General features: G+C 36.0%; 1 protein-coding gene across 2 annotated transcripts in view; it reads left to right on the top strand.

Annotated features, from left to right (window-relative positions):
- LOC111514833 (peptidoglycan-recognition protein LE) overlaps nt 1–19,129 on the top strand; it is a 142,451-nt gene extending 123,322 nt beyond the window's left edge. For both annotated transcript variants that reach the window (XM_074186694.1, XM_074186693.1), the window contains exon 5: nt 18,701–19,129. In XM_074186694.1, the coding sequence (XP_074042795.1) occupies nt 18,701–18,969 (269 nt within the window). In that variant the 3' untranslated portion in view covers nt 18,970–19,129. The remainder of the gene's footprint in view (nt 1–18,700) is intronic.
- The last annotated feature ends 1,821 nt before the right edge of the window (nt 19,130–20,950 follow it).

Below are 20,950 nucleotides of genomic sequence, written 5' to 3'. Positions count from 1 at the left end.
GAAAATACCTTCAGAACTGAGAATAATGGTTTCCAGGTTATTTCTTGAATAAAAATCATTGTATCGAATATTGTTCTGGTAGAATAGATCAGGAGGGCGAAGGAATCCAAATCGTAATGGAAGTACGGGTATGTTTTACATTTAGTGCAGAATTTTTTTTTAACCGGTTTGTTGACTTTACTGAATGAAGAGGTTCTGATTGAGGTTTTGAAATAGTCATTTCAAAACCCACCAGCTTCATGCGAATAGCAGTAAACCAATCGAAAGTCTGTGGGAGACTAAAAATAGAGAAATTTCATTCCTATGAAATATGAATACTCACTGTATATGATCTTGAGTTTGTTTCAATGGTAAAGTAAATAAACAACTTGTTGCTAATGAAGTTACGAATGTTTTTCTCTAGAAGTACATAACAACTATAATATTTAATTTTGTCAATATTTGTGAAATGGAAATAACATTAGTGAAGCTTTATTTCTTGAAGAAAACGCGACAGACGGTCTGTACATTAACATGCTTGAAGTGACTGTCGATCATCTTCCAATTCATGAGGTAAAAACTCATATTCACGCAAAACTCATATTCCATGATTATTTTCGATTAAATTTTTTATATACCTATTGTATGAATCGAAAATCATTCAGAGTGGAGAAAAATTATTTACATTGCCTAATAATAGGTATGTTATTTATGTAAATTGAAATTAAAAATTAAAAAAAATCTTACTTTTGTATTATTGGGTGTTCATATAGCTATAATGAATGGTTAGAGAGAGGAATTGTTATTCAAAATGTGAGACAAAATTTTCCCAAATTTTTGTAAATGTGTTTGTTGCACGGATAAACATCGCTTCCACCAAAATGCATCGTGATCTGTTTAAAATCTGTTTTTCCGTTAACCAGCTGTCGCACCCCTACGAACGACAACCCTCAGAAGTCGAAACTTGTGCGAGCCAAGGATTAACGAGGTCTTACCTTTTAACGTGTGATTCCTAACACGGGTTGTCGGTAGCAAGTGAAGATCGATCGTTCAGACTAGGGCTTGAACCACCGACCAGCACGGCAGTCAATTCGAGTGAGTGAACAAAGCACCCACACCGAACCGCTTGGCTACCGACTGACCAACTGATGGTTGAGAAATTGGTTTTCTTATTGTAGGCAACTCTTCTCTTGACAACTTCTCATTCATAATTTTTATGATACAAAATCATTTTCTATTGAGAATATATTGTTAAAGTAAGGATAAAATAGATGATTCATTTAAAATTAATTACAAAATGGAAGGATGAAGTTTTTATATATTTGATTTTCTTTATTGAATATATAAAGGAAATATTAACTTCAACAGCTAATCATTCAACAACTTATTTTGGTAACAAACATGACAGTTCCTAATCATAATACTTATATCTAGTTGTCATCAAAAGTATAATGATATAATATGTAACATCTCTCCGTTCAAGTTCAATTACTTATATTATTATTTTATATTATAATTTTCTGTTTCTCAAAAGTTGGTCGTCATCTGCATCTACAACATAGGTCGTAGGAGATGAATGAACTCTCTTTATTTTAGCTGTCACCCAAACTTCACCTCGTCTGTAATACACATAATCTCCTTCTTTTGAAGGCCGCAAGTCTTCTGCTTCTCTATTGTAATATAACTTTTGTTCTTCATTCGCTAATATTCAGTAATGTGAATAAAAACTAGTATAAGCAAATACTAGGGATTTCTTAAGTAAATGCTACGTTTTGTGTGAATAAACACACTAGCACTTGCTAGGGGTAGTAAGTTCTAGAGTTTTCCCGGACGAGTAGTAAATGCTTAAAAAATGGTGTGAATAAAACTTTTGAAGTAGATTGTTCCGTAGCATATGCTTCGATATTTTCAAGCCTGGTCTGGGGCATGCTAGACTTTTTCCTAGCATTTACTACCTGTCTGCTCAGTCCACAGTTTGTTGTTGATCATGGCTGAGTTTATGCCTCTTCGTCAACGTAAAATTTATTCTGTTCGCTCTGGAATAAACGAACGTAATTGTAAAGAACTGTACAGGTTTAGCAGTGAGACTGTTGATTTTCTTGCGGCACAGTTTCTTGAAGAAGGTAATACTCGTGGCGGTGGTATTTCCAGAAGACAGCAAATGGAAATATGTCTGAGGTTTGTGGGTGATCCTGGCTTTCAGTCTGGTGTAGCTCAAGATATGGGTGTACATCGTACTATTGCTAACAAGACTATAAGGTACGTGATGAGTAGAGTTGTTGAACAATTTCATAATTGGATACGGTTTCCAACTACAGCTGAAGATATGACCGAGGCTAAGGTTTTGTGGCAGAGACATTTTCGTTTGCCGTCTGTAATTGGTGCCCTTGATTGTACTCAAATTCAGATACAAAAGCCTGGGCTGCACGGTGATGAGTATATTTGTAGAAAATGATATCCTAGTATAAATGTCCAGGCAACATGCAATGTATTGGAACAGTTTACAAATATTAGTGCGGAGTGGTCCGACAGTGTTCATGACGGCAGAGTGTGGAGGAATAGTCGTGTCAGAGACATCGTGTCACAGTATGATGGAGCAGTTTGTCTTTTAGGAGATTCAGGATACCGTTTATCGCCGTGGTTGATTACACCGTTCAAGCCTCCACGAACGCACCAAGAACGAGAGTTCAATCTAATCCATGCTAGAGAAAAGGTTATAATAGAAAGGTGTTTTGGCCAGTTGGAAATCCCAATCCTGAGAAACTGTGTTAGAGTTGCATTAAACAACATTCCACAAGTGGTAGTCAGTTGCGCTGTGCTACACAACATTACCAAGCAGCTAAAGGATGACTTTGAGTATGGGGATCTTGATAGCGTCCCAAATGAAGATCACCAACCTGGGGTGGTTCGTTATGAAAATTCCGACACAACATTGAGAAGCAAAGACAAGCGTGCCAATATGATGGCGTATTTGAATATTCAGTGAGGAAATTGTTTTTGTGAAATTGAACTTAGTAACGTTTTCATGTTTTTCTCACGCAAGCACCTACTTGCACACAATTTTTTATATATTTTTTTTGGGGATATGGGTTTTGTTTATTTACTGAATAAAATCATCTTATTTTATATACTAGTTTTTATTCACTCCATTACTGAATTATTTCAAATTACAAGTTTGATTACAATGGTAAGAATTGAATCCTTAGAATCCTACATTATTACAATCCAAAGGAAAATATAACTCATGTAGCTTACAATTAATTACAATGTGAATAGAGTATGGCAATCATCAACAGTTACATCAGTTTGAGTAGACTTTTCAACGGTTTGCTTCTTCATGGTTTCCAACAATATAGTTTCCTTCTCCAGTATGATCTTATTCAGTTTGTATTGTTGCAACAAAACAATCCTTTGCAACTGCGGTGTGGACAGGTCTTTAGTTTCATCTGCTTCATGATTCGACACAATTTTTCCACTTTTTCTGATCTTATTTTCGTGGTGGTCGGCATCAGATTTAGTTTTCATCGGCTTCTTTGTTTCTTGACTCTTCGATTCTTTATTTTTATTTGGTTTCCCTTCAGTTTCTGTATTCGGCAAACTTTCTTAGATGTCATCACTGGTTGGTTGCTGAACTGGGAGTCCGGCACTTGTGCCAACTAAAATATTACCCGGGATTTTATGGAATACTCGGTTATCATCTTCTATCAACTCCCGCCACTTTTACGTCACTCTTCTTCTTGACGGTAGACTTAACATTGTTCAATGCTTTTATTAGTTGGCCTACAGTAACTTGTTTCCCCAATGCACCACAGTAGTCAGAACGTAAGGTTTCCCAAGCTTCTTTCTTAGCATTCATCACAGCAGGGATTTTTGATTTGCTAAGTAAGACAATGTGATCCGAAAGGAAACGTACAAACAGAGTGTGATCAATTTTTTTTATTTCATTAAAATCATTGTCAGATTCTTCTGATGATGAATACATCTTCTAGCACGTGGTTGAACAGAGTGAGAGAGAGGCCGCCGATGTGGTGTAGACTGAAAGGTAGGGGAGGGGAGAACATGTCGTGATAGGAACGTTAAAACCTAGCATTTACTTGGTCTAGCATGTACTACCCCGCGAGTAAGTGCTTGGGTTTTTCCGGATTCTACTAGACTTGACCTAGTATTTTCTACAAATTTTTATTCACACTGATTTGATGAAATACTTACTAGACCTGGCATATGCTAGTTAAAAAGTACTAGTTTTTATTCACATGTCTCATTATCTTTTCTTGAATCCCTTCAGTGATATTTGGCATCAGCTCACTTTCTGAAATGGGCAGTTTTGTTCTGAGTGATTAAGTTAATATTTCCTTTATATATTGAATATTCAATAAAGGAAATCAAATATATCTCATCGCTGCTACCATGCCAAATATTTGATTTCCTTTATTGAATATACAGTGCGTTCATTTCAAAACTTCCCACCCCTAGTACTTCGTTTAGCAGGGAGAATTTGCCGTAGGCAAAAAACATGTCAATTAAGATATCAAGGGGGAAATTTAAAACCAGTGCCAGTGGTATTTTAGGTTTAACCCCCTTACTCCTAGCTATCCCCTTTTAATAATTTTAAATGGCACCCCCTATCTTGTAACACATCATTTTAAAGATCTTAAAAATCCTCACTCAACCCCGTTTAGGAAACTGGAATTGGTTGATTCGTTCTCGTAAAATAGGACAAAAAGAAAATTATTTATAATAAAAAATAAAATAATAGCTATTGCGATTAAATAAATGTACCTTACTCTATTAGATGTTCAAAATGTTCACCATTGGTAGCTAAGCAAAAGTACAATCTATTCTCGAATTTCTGTCGGACTTTTGTAAATGTTTCGTTATTAATTTGTCTGCAAGTGTCAGTAATCCTATGTCTTAGATCCTGAATGTCCTGCGGAGGAGTTTTGTATACCATTGTCTTCAAACAACCCCAGAGAAAGAAATCCAATGGCGTTAAATCCGGAGATCTCGCCGGCCATTCCATAGCGCCAATCCATTTGTCAGGATACCGTTGATCGAGCCACTGTCAGACATGCCATGCGTAGTGTGGCGGAGCGCCATTGCGACACAGTTATGCTTATTTACAAAGCCATTAAGAAAAAAAGTTGATTCATCACTGAAGCAAATATTTTTTATTAAATTCGGGTCATTTTGAATTATCGCAGTCACTATTTCACAAAATTCAATTCTCCTATCATAGTCATCCTCACTGAGTTGCTGAAGAATACTCATTTTGCAAGAAAAGAACGTGTTTAGTTTTAAAACTTTATGTATAGAACCAACTGAAATATTTACTAACTTAGCGACTTTCGAAATTGACGTAGTAGGCTCAACGGCGAATTGGCCTAAAATCCCAATCTGTGCGTCTTCCGTAAAAACTCTCTGCTAGTTTACTGCTTTGTTGCACACAGAACCGGCCTGTTCAAATTTTTGAACAAGGTCTAGATCATATCAGTGACTCACATTTTGGCCTGCATGCCTATCATTAAAAACCCGGGCTGTCCTACGAGCACACTTATCTTCAGCACCATAAATAAAAATAATTTCAGTTCTTTCTTGTAAAGTGTGCACCATTACGATTTGTATTACTGTCAGTGCAACTGACACCACTTGACAAACAGTTTAAAATCAGGAATAACTAATTCTGATAAATGTTTTCACCATTTATCCCTTTCGCAACCAAAACACTCCTACTATCAAATTAGAATTCACTTCTTATCTGAAAAAACAACAAATCCCTCAGAACTGTTACAAACTCAAACATAAAGAAATCACTATATCGCAAGATCTTTCGATCCAGGATAGAAAAGATCAGAAGCTATTAGTAGACCACCTGAAGTTAGCTAAATCGAAAAACCTTAATGCGTTTATAAAGGGAAAAAGCTGGTTGTGAATGGAAATGTATACGCGGTTGAAAACCTAAGGGAACTTAAAGAATCAACTGTTCTATCCATTCCCTCAGAAATTCATAAGTCAGGTAGCGCAAAATATATTCTTCGGATCAAGGGACAGGCAAAGGGAACCGTCAGAGATCAGACTCAGTGTCAAGTGAAAAATCGGGAAGAACTCGCCGCCATCGCAAGTAATTATTCTAGTGTGTATTCATACCGGACTAAATTTCCTAGCACACATTTATATGTATGTATCTAATCATTAAGTTGTTTTCATGGTGAGAAAAAATGTGTTATCTTTATTTAGAATTCTGAAAATATTTGAATACTTTTGGCCTTGTTATCACTGATAAGTGAAATCTAGCCTACCGAAATTAGGAATGCCTCTCGATATGAATAAAAATATCAGTCTAATGCATATCAATGTCAGATCTCTGTCAACTGGATTTGGCACTTTGCGAAATTACATTCGTGACAATGACTTTGATGTTGTTGCCTTGGGAGAAACTTGACTCAGTGGAAGAAGTGACTTAAACTTATTCAATCTCAGTGATTATGAGTTCTTGCACGCTGATAGAAATGGTTTGGGGGGAGGTGTAGCTTTTTATGTGAAGAATGCACTTTAATATTAGTGAACAATTTGAACAGCTATGGGTATCCTTAAAATTCAAACATAAAACTATTGTAGTTGGAGTTGTGAATCGGCCACCATCAGCTAATATAATGAATTAGAAGAGACCGTAATTGATTTACTTGCAGGAAGTGATTCATTCATTATTCTATGAGATCTCAATATAGATTCATTAGTTTCCAATAGAAAATGTCAATTTTCCATTGGAAAATGTCAATAATTTATTAGACTCATACAGTTTGGTACAATTGGTACAATCTCCAATCAGGGTAACAGAAGTCAGCCAAACTCTCATAGACGTTCTTGTTGTGAATAACTTACAGCACATTTTGTCCTCAGATGTTATTGATATTGATGGTGTTTCCGATCATTTTGCTATCATTCTTGAGGTTGATATACCCAAAACAAAATATGAAAAGTTTGTTAGTTACCGTGATTTCAGGAATCTTGAAGTAAACTCCTTCAAAGAAGATTTATTTCAAGTAAATTGGGGTAGTATTCATCTTTTAGATGATGTTGATGACATGCTTTCCTTCTTAAATGATAACTTAATACAAATTTTCAATACTCATATTCCTAATCGCACAGTTAGAGCTACTAAGCTGCCCAAACCCTGGATAACGTACAATATAAAACTAATGCTTGAACTGAAACACTAAGTTGATGCAAGAGAATCAGAACACCGGGATCATGGGAATACTATAAAGAATTGCGTAATTATGTATCTAGTGCTATCCGCCGTGAAAAAACTGTTTATCTCAATTAGGTATGTACTTAGACAGAAGAATTCTAAGGCAACATGAAATACTCTTAGACCTCTTGAAGTACTTCGAGATAATAAAACTCCGGCTATTCCGACATTTTTGAAAAATTTGAATGATCTGAATGAACATTTCGTTAATATACCAATAATTAAAAAAAAAACCGCCAGTCAAATAGCTGTATGCGAAACATATTACAATCCTAAATATGAACCAAAGTTTATTTTTCATAATGTAAACTCTTATGAAGTGAATAAGTACTTTAATAAAATCAGTTGTAATGCTATGGGCTCTGATGAAATCACAATTCGTATGTGGGATTTAGTTTTGCCCCATTTATTGAAATACATAACATATATCTTCAACTTTGCCATTGAGACTAGTAAATTTCCCTCTCAATGGAAACATGCTAGAGTTAAGCCATTGGCAAAATGTAACGATCCCTCAGAGTTCTCTGATATTAGACCTATAAGTATTCTTCCTGTCATCTCAAAAGTCTTTGAAATGATTATTAAAGAACAACTCTCAGATTACGTTAAACGAAAAAATCATATTACTTCCGTTCAGTCTGGATTTCGCCCTCTATATAGCACTACTACGGCTCTGAGTCTCGTCACTGACGACATATTCAAATCACTTGATGAAGGAAATTTCACATGTCTCTCAATGTTTGATTACAGTAAAGCATTCGATACCTTGGATCCTTTTTTATTGTCCATAAAACTTAAGTGCTTTGGTTTCACCTATAATGCAGTGTCACTTATGAATATCTATCTCTCCGGAAGGACCCAATCAACTTACCTTGATGGTAACCAATCAACAATAATATCAAAAAAATTTGGTGTACTGCAAGGTTCCAGGTTCACGCAGAATTAGTTTTTGTATTAAAAGAGGAGAATAGGAAAGGGTGATCAATTTATGGACAAAACAATCCAAATGATGAATCATACGGTTTTTCATATTGAGCCAGCGGGAGTTTTTAAAAGCTTCAGAAATTGAATCATACTTACGAAGTCCATAAATTAGGCGGCAACAAATGTTAGTGAAAATGTTAGTGAAATGTTGATTGAATAAAAAAATATGGAGAATAAATAATAAATCCACTGAAAATCGGTAATACCAACCTGAAAAATTTAAAATCGCAAATATCCCTATTCAAATAATTTTAGATTATCATATTGTCGAAAAAGATACATACGTTGCAAAAATGAATATACCGATCGTTCTTTATTTATGAAACGTGTCAACGAAAATGAAGTGTTGGAATTGATAATAGAACTAAATATTCATATATGCCACGGAATTTGTGATATAACACGGGAAAATCCTTGAACTCATGAGTGAATTCAATGAAAAACATTAAAATAGCTTATCAATGAAATTTTCCAAAATGGGGGAATTTCCTAATGTAGTATATAGAGATGTGAGTGACTTCAAATTGCAGACCAATATCCACTTATTAGTGCAGTAGGTAGCTGTTAAAAAAAATCTGTTTAAAATCTGTTTTTCCGTTAACCAGCTGTCGTACCCCTACGAACGACAACCCTCAGAAGTCGAAACTTGTGCGAGCTAAGGATTAACGAGGTCTTACCTTTTAACGTGTGATTCCTAACACGGACTGTTGAAGATATAAAACTCATCTAGGACTATTCGGAAAAATAATATAGCCTATAATATACACAAAAGTTATAAATTATATATCATCCAGGGTGTCCTTGTCTGAGAAATAGTTTTGAGAGTAAGTAACCAGTAGATGTTTGGACAAAATTAAAAGCATATTGTTTCCAGAACCAAACTAACGTAGTATTTCATGAAGTATACTGTCAAGAAAATCATAAAAAGCATAACAGACCAGTTCGGTAATAAGATATTCAAGCTTATTCAATAAGTTGATAATTTAAAGGACTCAATATTTCTTATACTTCAGCAGATTCTCTAATAATTTAACCTAGTTATCTCTTCTAACTCTACAGACTCTATCCAGACCACTTTGTCAAGATTGTTGTTTTGAACATTAACAGAAATCAAAAATGAAAACTATCGAGGAGAGATACATTGTATTAAAAAAATGAGTATTTCGAAATGAAATTTCGAATAACAATTTGAAACATTCATCTCCCCAACTACCTACACAGAAAGCTCTGGTAAACATCTGTCGGAAAACAACTACTTCCCAGGATAATACCACTCAGAATATTGAATTTTCACCGACAGCCAGGAAGTAGTTGTTTTCTGACAGACGTTTACCCAGAAGCAACTGGTAAACGAAATATTTATTTTTTTATATGCTATTCACCTGCCTCAAAACTGCCATCACAGTGTGTATGTATTACAGTAACAGGATTATTTGAATCATATATCACTCAACTTGACGCGTTTCTTTTTCAATTATTTCAATTGTGAAAACAAAATCTGTTCTGAATCTCAAACATAACCAATCTAACAATCTGAATCCAGCCCTAGGAGTCAAACAACAATAAAAGAGATCAGTGAATTCACATGTTAAGTGGCAAATTCAAAAAATCAGATATTGAATATGTTTGTATTTAATTTTTTATGATCTGCGTTACGAAATAGTAATATCATCGTTCCTGCCAGACTTTAAGTTATGCAATTTTCAGTGAAAGAAGTAGCCTCCACGTATGGAGGCTATTTTTTTTCCGTGGAGAAACCATGTTACTCAAAGTGTTCAGTTGTTGAGTTCTTCATTTATTCCTGAAAGAAAAACAATATTTTTGAGTACCTCGAGAACTTATAGAATTGATCAAATTGGGAATTAATAATTAGCAAACATCATCCTGAACAGGATTCACTTTTTGACGATTTTATTCGATTCATGGTAGTATAGAGATCACTAATATTTTTGGTAATAAAGAAGATTTTTTCTCCGATTCGATATCACGATATCAATATTTTCAACAGCTTGCTATTTACTCACAAATAGTTTTACTGATACATCACAACCTCATCCATTTGAGGAAAATATATACATTCAATAAAACTATTGCTGATCTTATATAAAAAACAAAAATCAATACAGATCTTCATTATAATCAAAGTACTTCATGGAGAAAAATTCATTGAATATTATGGGTATATCTCTATAAAAACTATTTCCCTGAATATTGAAGTGCAGCTTATCGAAATACAAATAGTTTTATCTATTTGATATTGAACAAACAAGGAGTGAACAGGAAAAACATAATTGTTGTAGTGATAACAAATAATACCTTGGCACCAGTGTGTCTGTCTTCTCGAAAATGACACTAAAGAAATTTGTTTCATGGCCAGTGTCTTCATTTTTTTACTCACTTCAGTGAGTTATCGTATATTGGAAAGTGTATCCTGCTTGATATACAAAGAAACCAATTTTAGAGTAAAAATTAGTATTCTTCAATATTTTCAATTTATCGTAAACCAGCACACATACAGATATTATCATTCATAATTCGTCCACCCACCCATATCAGCACAAAGTAGCAGCTTTCAACAATATGATCCACAGACTGATAAATGTGCTCTTGTCAGAGGCGAATTTCAATAAAGAACTGAACATAGTAAAACAAATAGTCGTCAACAATGATTACGACAGCAGACAAATACATTATTTATTATCAAAAAAGTTGTACAGCCAAGCTTTGAAGGAAGTTTATCCAATTCGAAAAGAAGGGGATGAAAGTTACTGAACCTTAACCTGCTTAGGCCAATCCACTACAAATATTTCAGATTTTCTGCACAACAAAGGTGTAAATATTGCTTTCAAAACCAACAACAACTTAGACATGCACATTAAGAATAACAAAGATAAAACTCCAGTTTCAGAAAAATCGGGAGTGTATAAATTATCATGTGGGTCATGTCCGATGTTTTATATAGGTCAAACTGGAAGAACTTTGAAAGCCTGCATAAAGGAACACACACAGTAAAAATAAAAATCTCAAAGTGAAGAACATTATCTCGATTTGAAGAAATCTTGCTCTCCTATATTCATGAATAAATATTTTTTTAAACTGAGAAACATATTCTCTCAAGTTGAATTTGAATCATTATTTCAAATGGACTGCATAAACGCTTCTTTCAAGTAAAAAAAATATTCCACCAAGATTGTGCATACATTTCAATAGAAATAATCACATTAGCTCAAGAGAAGTAAGTATGCAATCTTTAGTCTGAGCAAAATTAATCTCGAAGCAAAACTGTTTTGGGTTTTGAAAGAATAATATGTTTATTTGCAACATTATTTAAATGTTTCCGTATGAGAAATTAATTGTTTTCGTTTGAAGAGAAGCATTTTTCATTGAAACGCTTCTATTTGTATAAATCAAATAAACTCATTTACTTCATCAAAGATGAACTTATGCTTCTGTTTATAAACATTCCCTCTCATTTGGATGTACACACATCGGAAAAGTCTAGGGATATTTTTATAACATACTAAATATCATAAAAATAAATGCATGAGGTCGTTTGATTTCGATTGAATTGGTACACTCGACCACCCTGTAGATTTCTATGGGTTGAACTTTTATGAAGTTTTTTACAAACCGTAGGTTTTCGGCTAAACTGAATAATCTGAAAGTGTCGAGTTTGTACATTCTATGCAGTTCTTACTCAGCAATTGAACTGGAAATATTGTGCTTTAACATGGAATGCCATCACTTACCATTGGCTGAGATGAATAGAGCTGTAGGGCTTCTTCAAGGTGGCATGCGACAAAATGATGTAGCTCTTCGTTTGAGGGTCTCCCAAAGTGTTATCAGTCGATTGTGGCGGCGTTTCCGTGAAACTGGCAGTCCAGCCGAACAACATCCAGGGCGAGGACGCGCTACAACTGCAGTTCAAGACCGATTTTTGGTCTTAACCGCAAGAAGACAACCGACAATCACAGCACCTGACTTGGTTAACGTGTTGCAGCAGACGCACCAGGTAACCATTGGTCGTGATACTGTCAGAAATCGATTGCATGAAGCAGATCTCCACAACAGAAGGTCACTTAGACGTCCACCTTTGTCGAGATGCAATCGCGGTAGAAGATTAGAGTGGTGTCAAGAACATCAAAACTGGGATGCAAATGATTGGGCCACAGTTTTGTTTACAGACGAATCCAGATTTGGATTTCATCCAGATTCTCGTCGAGTAAGACTGTGGAGACGACCTGGAAATAATAAACGTTTGAGACACGTCCAGGAAGTCCACACATACAGAGGTGGTACAGTAATGCTATGGGGCGGAATCATGATCGGCGGCAGAACCGATCTCGTTTTTCCAAATCGCTCCCTCACAGCTCGACAGTACCCCGACACCATTCTTCTACCTATCGTCCGTCCGTTTGCTGGTGCTGTTGGTGAAAACTTCCACCTAATGCACGATAATGCTCATCCACATGTCGCGCGTCTAGTGACTGACTGGCTCACCAACGAAGGAGTTGATGTATTGCCATGGCCAGCACAATCACCGGACCTGAATCCCATCGAGCATGTGTGGGACATGCTTCAACGAAGAATTACTCCGCCATATGGGGAACATTCACACAACGTTTCAATTGAGAGACCTTTTAATCGCTGAATGGGCAAATGTACCTCAACAAGACATTGACAATCTCATTTTGTCGATGCACGATAGATATAGGGCCGTAATAAACCAGCCTGGAGGCCATACTTTGTACTGATTCCAATTTTTTTTGTATTATGATTTTTTTTCGGGGTGTCAAAGAAGTGCCATATTTTTTTTTAGTTGTGCTTATATGCGCACTCAGTATTTTTGACCATTTAATAAATTTTGTTGTAAGTTACATTCGTTTAATAATCACTCGTCAACTTTTTTTTCCCTAAAGCGATCTAAAAAAAAATTATTGCCATTTTCAAAAATATCCCTAGACTTTTCCGATGTGTGTATTTAGTTACTTGAATCCAAAGTATCTCATCTGTAATATGAACAGCTATAAGTGGTAAGGAAAGAAACAAAATGATACATTACATATTATGATTGAATTTATTTGAAGCAATTGCAAATCACAAATATTATCCTGAAAAAGCATGTGATAAAAAACAAAACGTAATAGATAACTAATTTTTCTTTGCTAATCTTTGCTTAAATATCATATTCCAACCGCACACTTTAGAGATATCATACAGTTATACAAATAACATAAATAAATATTCAATAAGAAAACATATGTAAAAAAGGGACATATTCTTGACAAACTGCAAATTAACAAATGAAGTGAAATCGAAGCCTATAAACAACATTACAACTCAGACAAGAAAATGAATTAATTTATTAGTAATTTTACATAAATAAAGTTTTTAAAACTAGATGCCATTCTGGTAAATAACATTAAAAAATCACTATCGTCGATCAAGTTCTGTATTCTGCTTTTGTTTATCCACAATTGCTGGAACATCACTTGGATTCTGAAACGAAAGAAGAAATCAGCACATCATCCTTAGCCACTATTTCAAATATATAGAAAGGTAAAAATATAAAACACTGTTTAAGTGGGTTCACTCCGTTAACCAACCCAATTGTTCTTCGCATGCGAATGACAACCCTCAAAATTTTAAACTTGTCTGAGGTCTTATTATTTAACATACGATTCCTAGCAAGTTAAAAGGTGCTCAAACATTATTTGATTAGAAATGAATAATCAATTGAAAAGACGTAGACAGAAGTCTATACAGAAAAATTGCCTTTCAAAATAATAATTTTGGAACCGTTATAGGAATTCAAAGTGTCGTGCGAGTATTATTAGAGGATCAATGAAAAATATCAAATGTTTCATTAAAAAAATTCAACTCAATTCAACAACAACAACAAACAACAACAATAAACAACAACAAATTCAACAAATATTTACATGTTGAAATCAGAAAGTGGCTGACACATATAGAAGCTTTTTATACCTACTGGTGCCTATTTTGGTATTTTTTGTATTATAATTTATTGTCGAAACTATAAGTGCCTCTATCTTTCAATAAAAAATGAATTCGGTCTAAGAGAAAATCAAATTTTATTTAGAGAAAATGCTCTTATTTGAAACAAGATAAAATGTATGTTCAAAACAAGAGATTGGCAAATTTGAATCAACGTGGAGGATTTTTCAGTTTGAATTAATATACACTTGCAGACGTTTGTTTGAAGGTGATTGACAATGTTTCATGATGAATTTCACTAGTTCGGACTTCCATTGTCTACTATATAAAATTATTTGAAATCCCTGAAACAACTAAAAAAGAAGAATTAAAAATGAGATAGCTGAAAATAATAATTATATTAACCAAAATAAACCTGAAATGAAATAATAGTGAAATAAAATACAAGTAAAAATAGAACAATTGAATAAATAAAAATAAAGAAATGAAAAAAGAAAGAAAATAAAAGGTGAAGAGACGTTTCGATTGTTAGTATCTACAATCGTCTTCGGGTGATGACTGGACTGATTCCTCCGAGAGATGACTATTTATAGGTCGTTCGAGTACTTTCACTTATCCCCGCTTTCCATTTTCCGCTTCACTAGTTCCGTGGGAGATGACCGTTTTGGCGGGAGTTGGCCATTTTTCGCTTGATGATGAGTTTCCATATGTTGCGTATTTCTACGCTGGCTTGACTGAATACGTTGTTGGACAACATGTATGCGGCTTCCTTGAATTTTCTCCTAAACCAATGTTCCTCTCTGTGCAAGATCTCAGCTTGGGACCACTCGATGTTGTGTTGATGGGTCCAAACATGGTCTGCTATTCCTGATTTGTTGGTTTCCCCTGGCTGTGTGTGTTTCTTTTGCTCGGCAATGCGAACATTCAATGACCTCTTAGTTTCACCAATATAGGATTTTCCGTACTCACAGGGTATCCGGTAAATGCAATTCTTGAAATCGCAGTCCGCGTTTGGTGGCCTGGTTTTTGTGAGGCTGCTCCGGATAGTGTTACCGGATCTGAAGCAGGTTCTGATGTTGTACTTGGAACCAATTCTTCTTATCCTCTCCGATAATCCTCTGATGTAGGGAAGTGCAAGCACTGGTTGTGACGGCTTCTCTTCCTTGCGAGGCTCTAGCCAAAGTCTTTTCTACCATCGCTTTGGAGCAAAATATCCAGCAATATATTCTAAAGAGTCCTCTGTTATTTCTGGAATATTTGTATTTGAAGTTGAAGGAATGTTAGTAGAAATATCAGAACTACTAGATGAAAATGCGCTACTGCAATTTGATCCTATTATCTGATCTAAAATTGTGTCTGCGTTAATTTCAATTTCATTTGGACCACGGCTTCTAATTTGAGAAAATCCATTTTTGAGAGTGAATTTATCTCTACTTTTACAGCGACGAATCCATTCTTTTTGCAAATTTGTGAAAACCATATCCTTAGCAATAGGAAGAGAGTGAAATATTACATCAGTAACACCACTTTTCTTTAAAGTCAACTGATTGCTTTTGCAAGTTGACACTGCACAAATACGACCAGGCATTTTGAATGAAAATTACAAGGTTATTTTTTAATGGTTAGACAATTATTGCTATTATTTACAAAAATGTGAATATTTCCAATTTTTACCTTAATTTAATTTAAAAATGTTCAAAAAACAAAAAAAAAATCCGCAATGGCAGAAAACAAACCTCAAAACGAAAGAAAATAACAGAGTCTTAAGGTGCCTATTCACCAAAAAAGCGAGCACGAGCGAACAAGAGCGAATAAGAGTGAACGAGCATTCTGCATCAATAATCGTCTAGTGAGTACGGGCTAGCGAACGAGCGAATGTATGCTTGTTCGCGTTCAGAAAAGATCGAGAAAAAGGCGGTACTACGACCTTGAAGATATTCGCTCTGGTGTGACGAGACATCAATATATCGAGCAAACACGAGCAAACATACACGAATGATCACTCATGCTCGCTCGTGCTCGCTTTTTTTGTGAATACGCACCTTTATATGGCGTCTACTCATTACACCACTGTAAAAAATGTCCAAAAGCACAAAAAAAATACGACTTTCACAATAACAAACTCAATGTTTCAGAAACCTAATTGGTATAGTTAAAAAAAATTTAAACAAAATAAACCAAAACAATGTAATACTGTCCGAAAATAATTCTCAAAAAATGTTAAAATAACACACAGGCTTATGGCAGCTACTAAAAGTGTAACCAGTGTGACACTTTTAGTAGCTGCCATAAGCCTGTGTGGAGCTTAACGTGGCGATATATGTAAGTAAGCAATCCTGTATGTCCATAATCGTTGGGTGAAACCCACATGGGGAAGAGTATTGCATTTTGATGATTAGGAAAAGTGCATATGAGAAAGGAATTCGCATTTCGGCATATGCTCATGTAAACATCAGTTCATAAAGAATATCGTTGGAGATATTTTTTTTTGTTTTTTTTTCAATCTCCTTCAGTACGCCGTCAGTACAGTTTTTATAACCAGTCGAAGTAGAAGATATTTTTTCTACGGATGCTATTCAATGTGCCACTTTTCTCATCGCTTTCATACGTTCAAATCGAAAGATTTCTCACGCAGTGAGAAATATCTGCCATTACTGTGAGGAATAATTTCTCACTGTTATCACGATAACCCAAGTCTGTCATGAATTGTTACATGTCAGATTGATATGACACGTTCTCCATGTTGACAACGCTACGCCGGCGATTCGCGTGAAATATCCAAGTAGCCCATTGTCGGCGTTTCCATAACAACAAAGCCGAAGCACCGCATAATTATTGCTGCCAACGAAAATACTTTTATTGTAGATTGTTATAGTATAAACAGTATCAACAGATTTATTAAATATTGAATATAATGGAATACGAAGATTTAGAGTTGGAAAATACACCCCCAGAAATTGTACAGAAATCAATAGATTTTTGCAATAATTTGCTACCAAGCATATCAGGAGAAAAATATTAAATCGTTTACAGAAACTTCATGGACTGGAAAATGAAAGCCAAGGTAAATTCTTGTTCCGAAAATACCTTGTTAGTTTATTTTGAAGAGTTGTCAAGAAGATTGAAATCATCAACATTATGGTCTCAGTACTCGATGCTGAGGAGTACCTTAATTATCAAAAACTGTGTAGATATATCAAAATACGTAAAACTACGTGCATTTTTGAAACGCAAATCTGAAAAATATGCTCCAAAACAGACAAAAACATTAATTTCTGAAGAAAGTCAACAATTTTTCAAAGATGCACCTGATGAAAAGTATTTACTGATGAAGGTATGAATTGAAAATTTTTAAATTGTTATCGAAAAATGAATGTTAGCTTTTGATTTCAGGCTGCTTTAGCTATTGGCCTTACAGGGGCATGCCGTTGTGATGAACTTCGAAAATTAAAAATTGATGACATGGAAGATCTTAATTCGGCCCTTTCAATAAAATTACCCGCTACTAAAACCAAGGTTCCTGGAAATTTCACAGTCACAGGAGAATTCTAACAAATTTACAAAAAATATGTGGAACTTCGACCATGCACAAATGAAACACGTTTTTTATTCAAATTACAAAAATAGCAAATGTACGAAACAGCCTGTGGGGATGAATAAATTTGGCACCATGGCGAAAGAAATAGCGAAATTTTTGCAATTACTAAACCCTGAATTATATACTGGCCACTGGTTCCGAAGGTCATCTGCGACTATTTTAGTTAATGCAGGGGCAGATCTTTCAACATTAAAACGCCATGAGGGTTGGAAATCCAGCAATGTTGCTGAATCTTATATCGACAACTCCTCAGCTAACAAAATAAAATTTTCAAAAAGTATAGTAGAATCCATTCAGCCTCCAGCGCCATTAGAATCTGAACACAACAATGCTGTAGAAGCTCAGTATGTTTCCCCATCAACTTCAACTTCGACCGCAGCTAATATTTCAATTACCGAAAACATGTTGAAACAAAACGATATACCAGGAATTTCTTTACAAAATTGTTCAAATATAACTGTTAATTACTATTTTGAATAAAATATAAAAATGAGTTAATGACATACAAAGATAATAATCTTTGTATGTCATTACCTCATTTTTATATTTTTTATTATTATGTATGTATTTTATTTTTCAATGCTTCAAAACAACGCAACCTTAGAAAAAGTACAGTGTACAATGCGTGAGAAAATGACATATTGGCTTGATTTGGCTTGATTTGCGGCACTTTCTGCGCGTGAGAAATATGTCTTTTTTTTCACTTGTTGTACAATATACTATTTCCTTCAGGAAGTAGACAGCATCCTTATTCACTCAACTATACTTTGCACGGAAATGTTTTATTGAAAAAAAATTGTGTGAACATCAATCAAACAAACTCAGAAAAAAACCTTTGTTCCAGATAGATACAGTTGGCGTTAACCAAAAAATTTGTATCGACAAAGAAATTAGATTATTTTTGAGTATTAATCTTATTTTTTCTGTTTCAGGTCGGGGTTGGAAGAAAGAAGGCGCTCATTCTTATGGATACAATTACAAGAGCCTGGGCATAGCCTTCATAGGTACTTTCATCAGTTCAGCTCCACCAGAGAATATGATAAGCGCCTTCCATAAGCTTATGGACAAAGGTGTTGAATTGGGCGTTTTAACGTCTGATTACAAAATTTTAGCTGCTAGGCAGTTGGCCGCTACAGAAAGCCCTGGAAAGAGTTTTTTTGAGGTCATCAAAACATGGGCTCATTGGTCCAAGAAACCGTAGATAATTTCCTAATAGTGTAATATAGCGAAGTTGGGTGTGTTTTGTATATACTTATTCTCATAATTAGGTGAAATTACTGTTTTCACAGGTGATACGAACTGATGAGTTGTTTTATTTTATATATATTATCAGTTTTGAAATAAAATTATTGACGTTGTTACTTTATTGTTAGTCAGTGGATTATGCTTGAAGATAGGCAGTAAACAAATCTAAAGAAATGAACTTTAAACGTTCAAGCCAGTCTCGAATATACCTACACAGTAGGTTGAATGGACTAACGCCTATCAGAAATCAACTACTCCCCTGGCTAATACCATGAAGGGCGTTGGATTATATCCGACAGGCGTCAATGCAGGAATCTTCACAGAAAATTTCCTGCATATGCAATCAGCCTTACAACTGGAAGAGTCGACCTTCAATTTTAGAACGGGCACACTTGCAGATCGGTTTCGGGCTTCTTAGCCACTTGTCAGTGCAAGATAGTGGCCATCATCGACCTAAAGTCAATGATATTCCATAATTGGAAATCCCCCTCCATGCCCCCTCCCGGGTTGAGTACCCTGAAGTAGAAGCTTCCCCCCCCCCAGCTAGTTAGCGAGGAGAACCTACCACCCCACTCCATCCACCCCCGCTCTCCGAGCGGTACTCAACTTACTGATGGGCACTTCAGTAAGATTGACATCTGACCTCTTTTGGTCGAAAGTCAGCCTTTAAATGCTATTCTTTCGCGATCGGTAGAAATGTTTTGTCATGACTATTCCTAACTGAATTTTTGCATGGGGGCCCCCAAAAACTAACCGGCGGCTATTGTTATTAGCGTCGAGTGTTCCTCAGTGAATCTAAGGATAATTGAATCGCGGTCGAGTTGTTCTGCGGTGAACTTGCTGAAAGAAAGTCTGATTAATATGCTTACCAGAGTCGCCTGACGGCGACTCGTGGGGATGGTCGTAGATTCTTGGATGTTTGTCCCTTTCTTGGAACCTGGGGTCATCCATGTTCAACGCATCGTGTAGATCGCGTAGCGCTGGGTTGTTGTGCGATCTGATTCTATCGAACACGCTTTCTGCGTGTTCTCTCATATACACGTCCACATATTGCGTGTCCAGGTCTAAGTCTCTGTATATAAATCTATTGGGGATGTAGTTCGGTGCGTTCACGGCGGCCCTTACGCTCGCGTTCATGAACAACTGTATCCTCTTCCTGTATGTCTGTGCGCACTGGCCCCAGGCAGTGCATGCGTACAGTATTATGGGCATGAGAACGGTTTTGATAATCAGCAACTTCACTTTCAACCCCATGTTGCTTCTGCGTCCTATGATTGGTGCCAGTCGTTGTCTGGCGTGTCTGGCGTGTCTGGCCATTCCGATTCTCTGCCGTACATGAGACTGAAATGTTAATCTCCTGTCTAAGGTGATCCCCAGGTATGTCGCTTTGTTGGTCCACGGAATCTCTTGTCCGTTGAAGGTGACGTTGCCTTCCGGTTGTACAAACCTGCGAGTGAACAGTATCGCCTGACTCTTGTCAGGGTTTATACTGATCGTTCACAGGTTGGCCCACTCCTCTAATCTGTTCGCCTGTTGTTGCAAGTACCTTGTGACGTGTATTTGGCTCGTGGATCTCGCCAGCAGGGCCGTGTCGTCCGCGTAGAGCGCAAACTTGTTAAAGTTGTTCTCTGGTTTGGGTACGCCCGCTGTGTATACCGAGAAGAGGTGTGGCGAAATGACTGCTTCTTGCGGGACTCCTGCTTCCAGTAGTCGAACTGTTGATAATTCGTCTTCTACTCTGCAACGGCATCGCCTGTCAGCTAGAAAAGACTGAAATAATCTTACCATTGGTCTTGTATATCCAAACTGGCTCATCTTGGCCAGTAGTCCGTCATGCCAAACTCTGTCAAACGCCTTGAAGACGTCTAAGAAGATGGCTCCGGTGTTGTGTCCTTTGCCGAGGTTGAAGCCTTCGGTCGCAAAGTCTACTACCCTCA

The sequence above is a fragment of the Leptinotarsa decemlineata genome, unplaced genomic scaffold (genome assembly GCF_025532065.1).
Source record: "Leptinotarsa decemlineata unplaced genomic scaffold, Ldec_3_MD MMD2_P_RNA_scaffold_4, whole genome shotgun sequence".
Taxonomy (NCBI): domain Eukaryota; kingdom Metazoa; phylum Arthropoda; class Insecta; order Coleoptera; family Chrysomelidae; genus Leptinotarsa; species Leptinotarsa decemlineata.
This window is presented reverse-complemented; position numbering and strand designations above follow the sequence as displayed.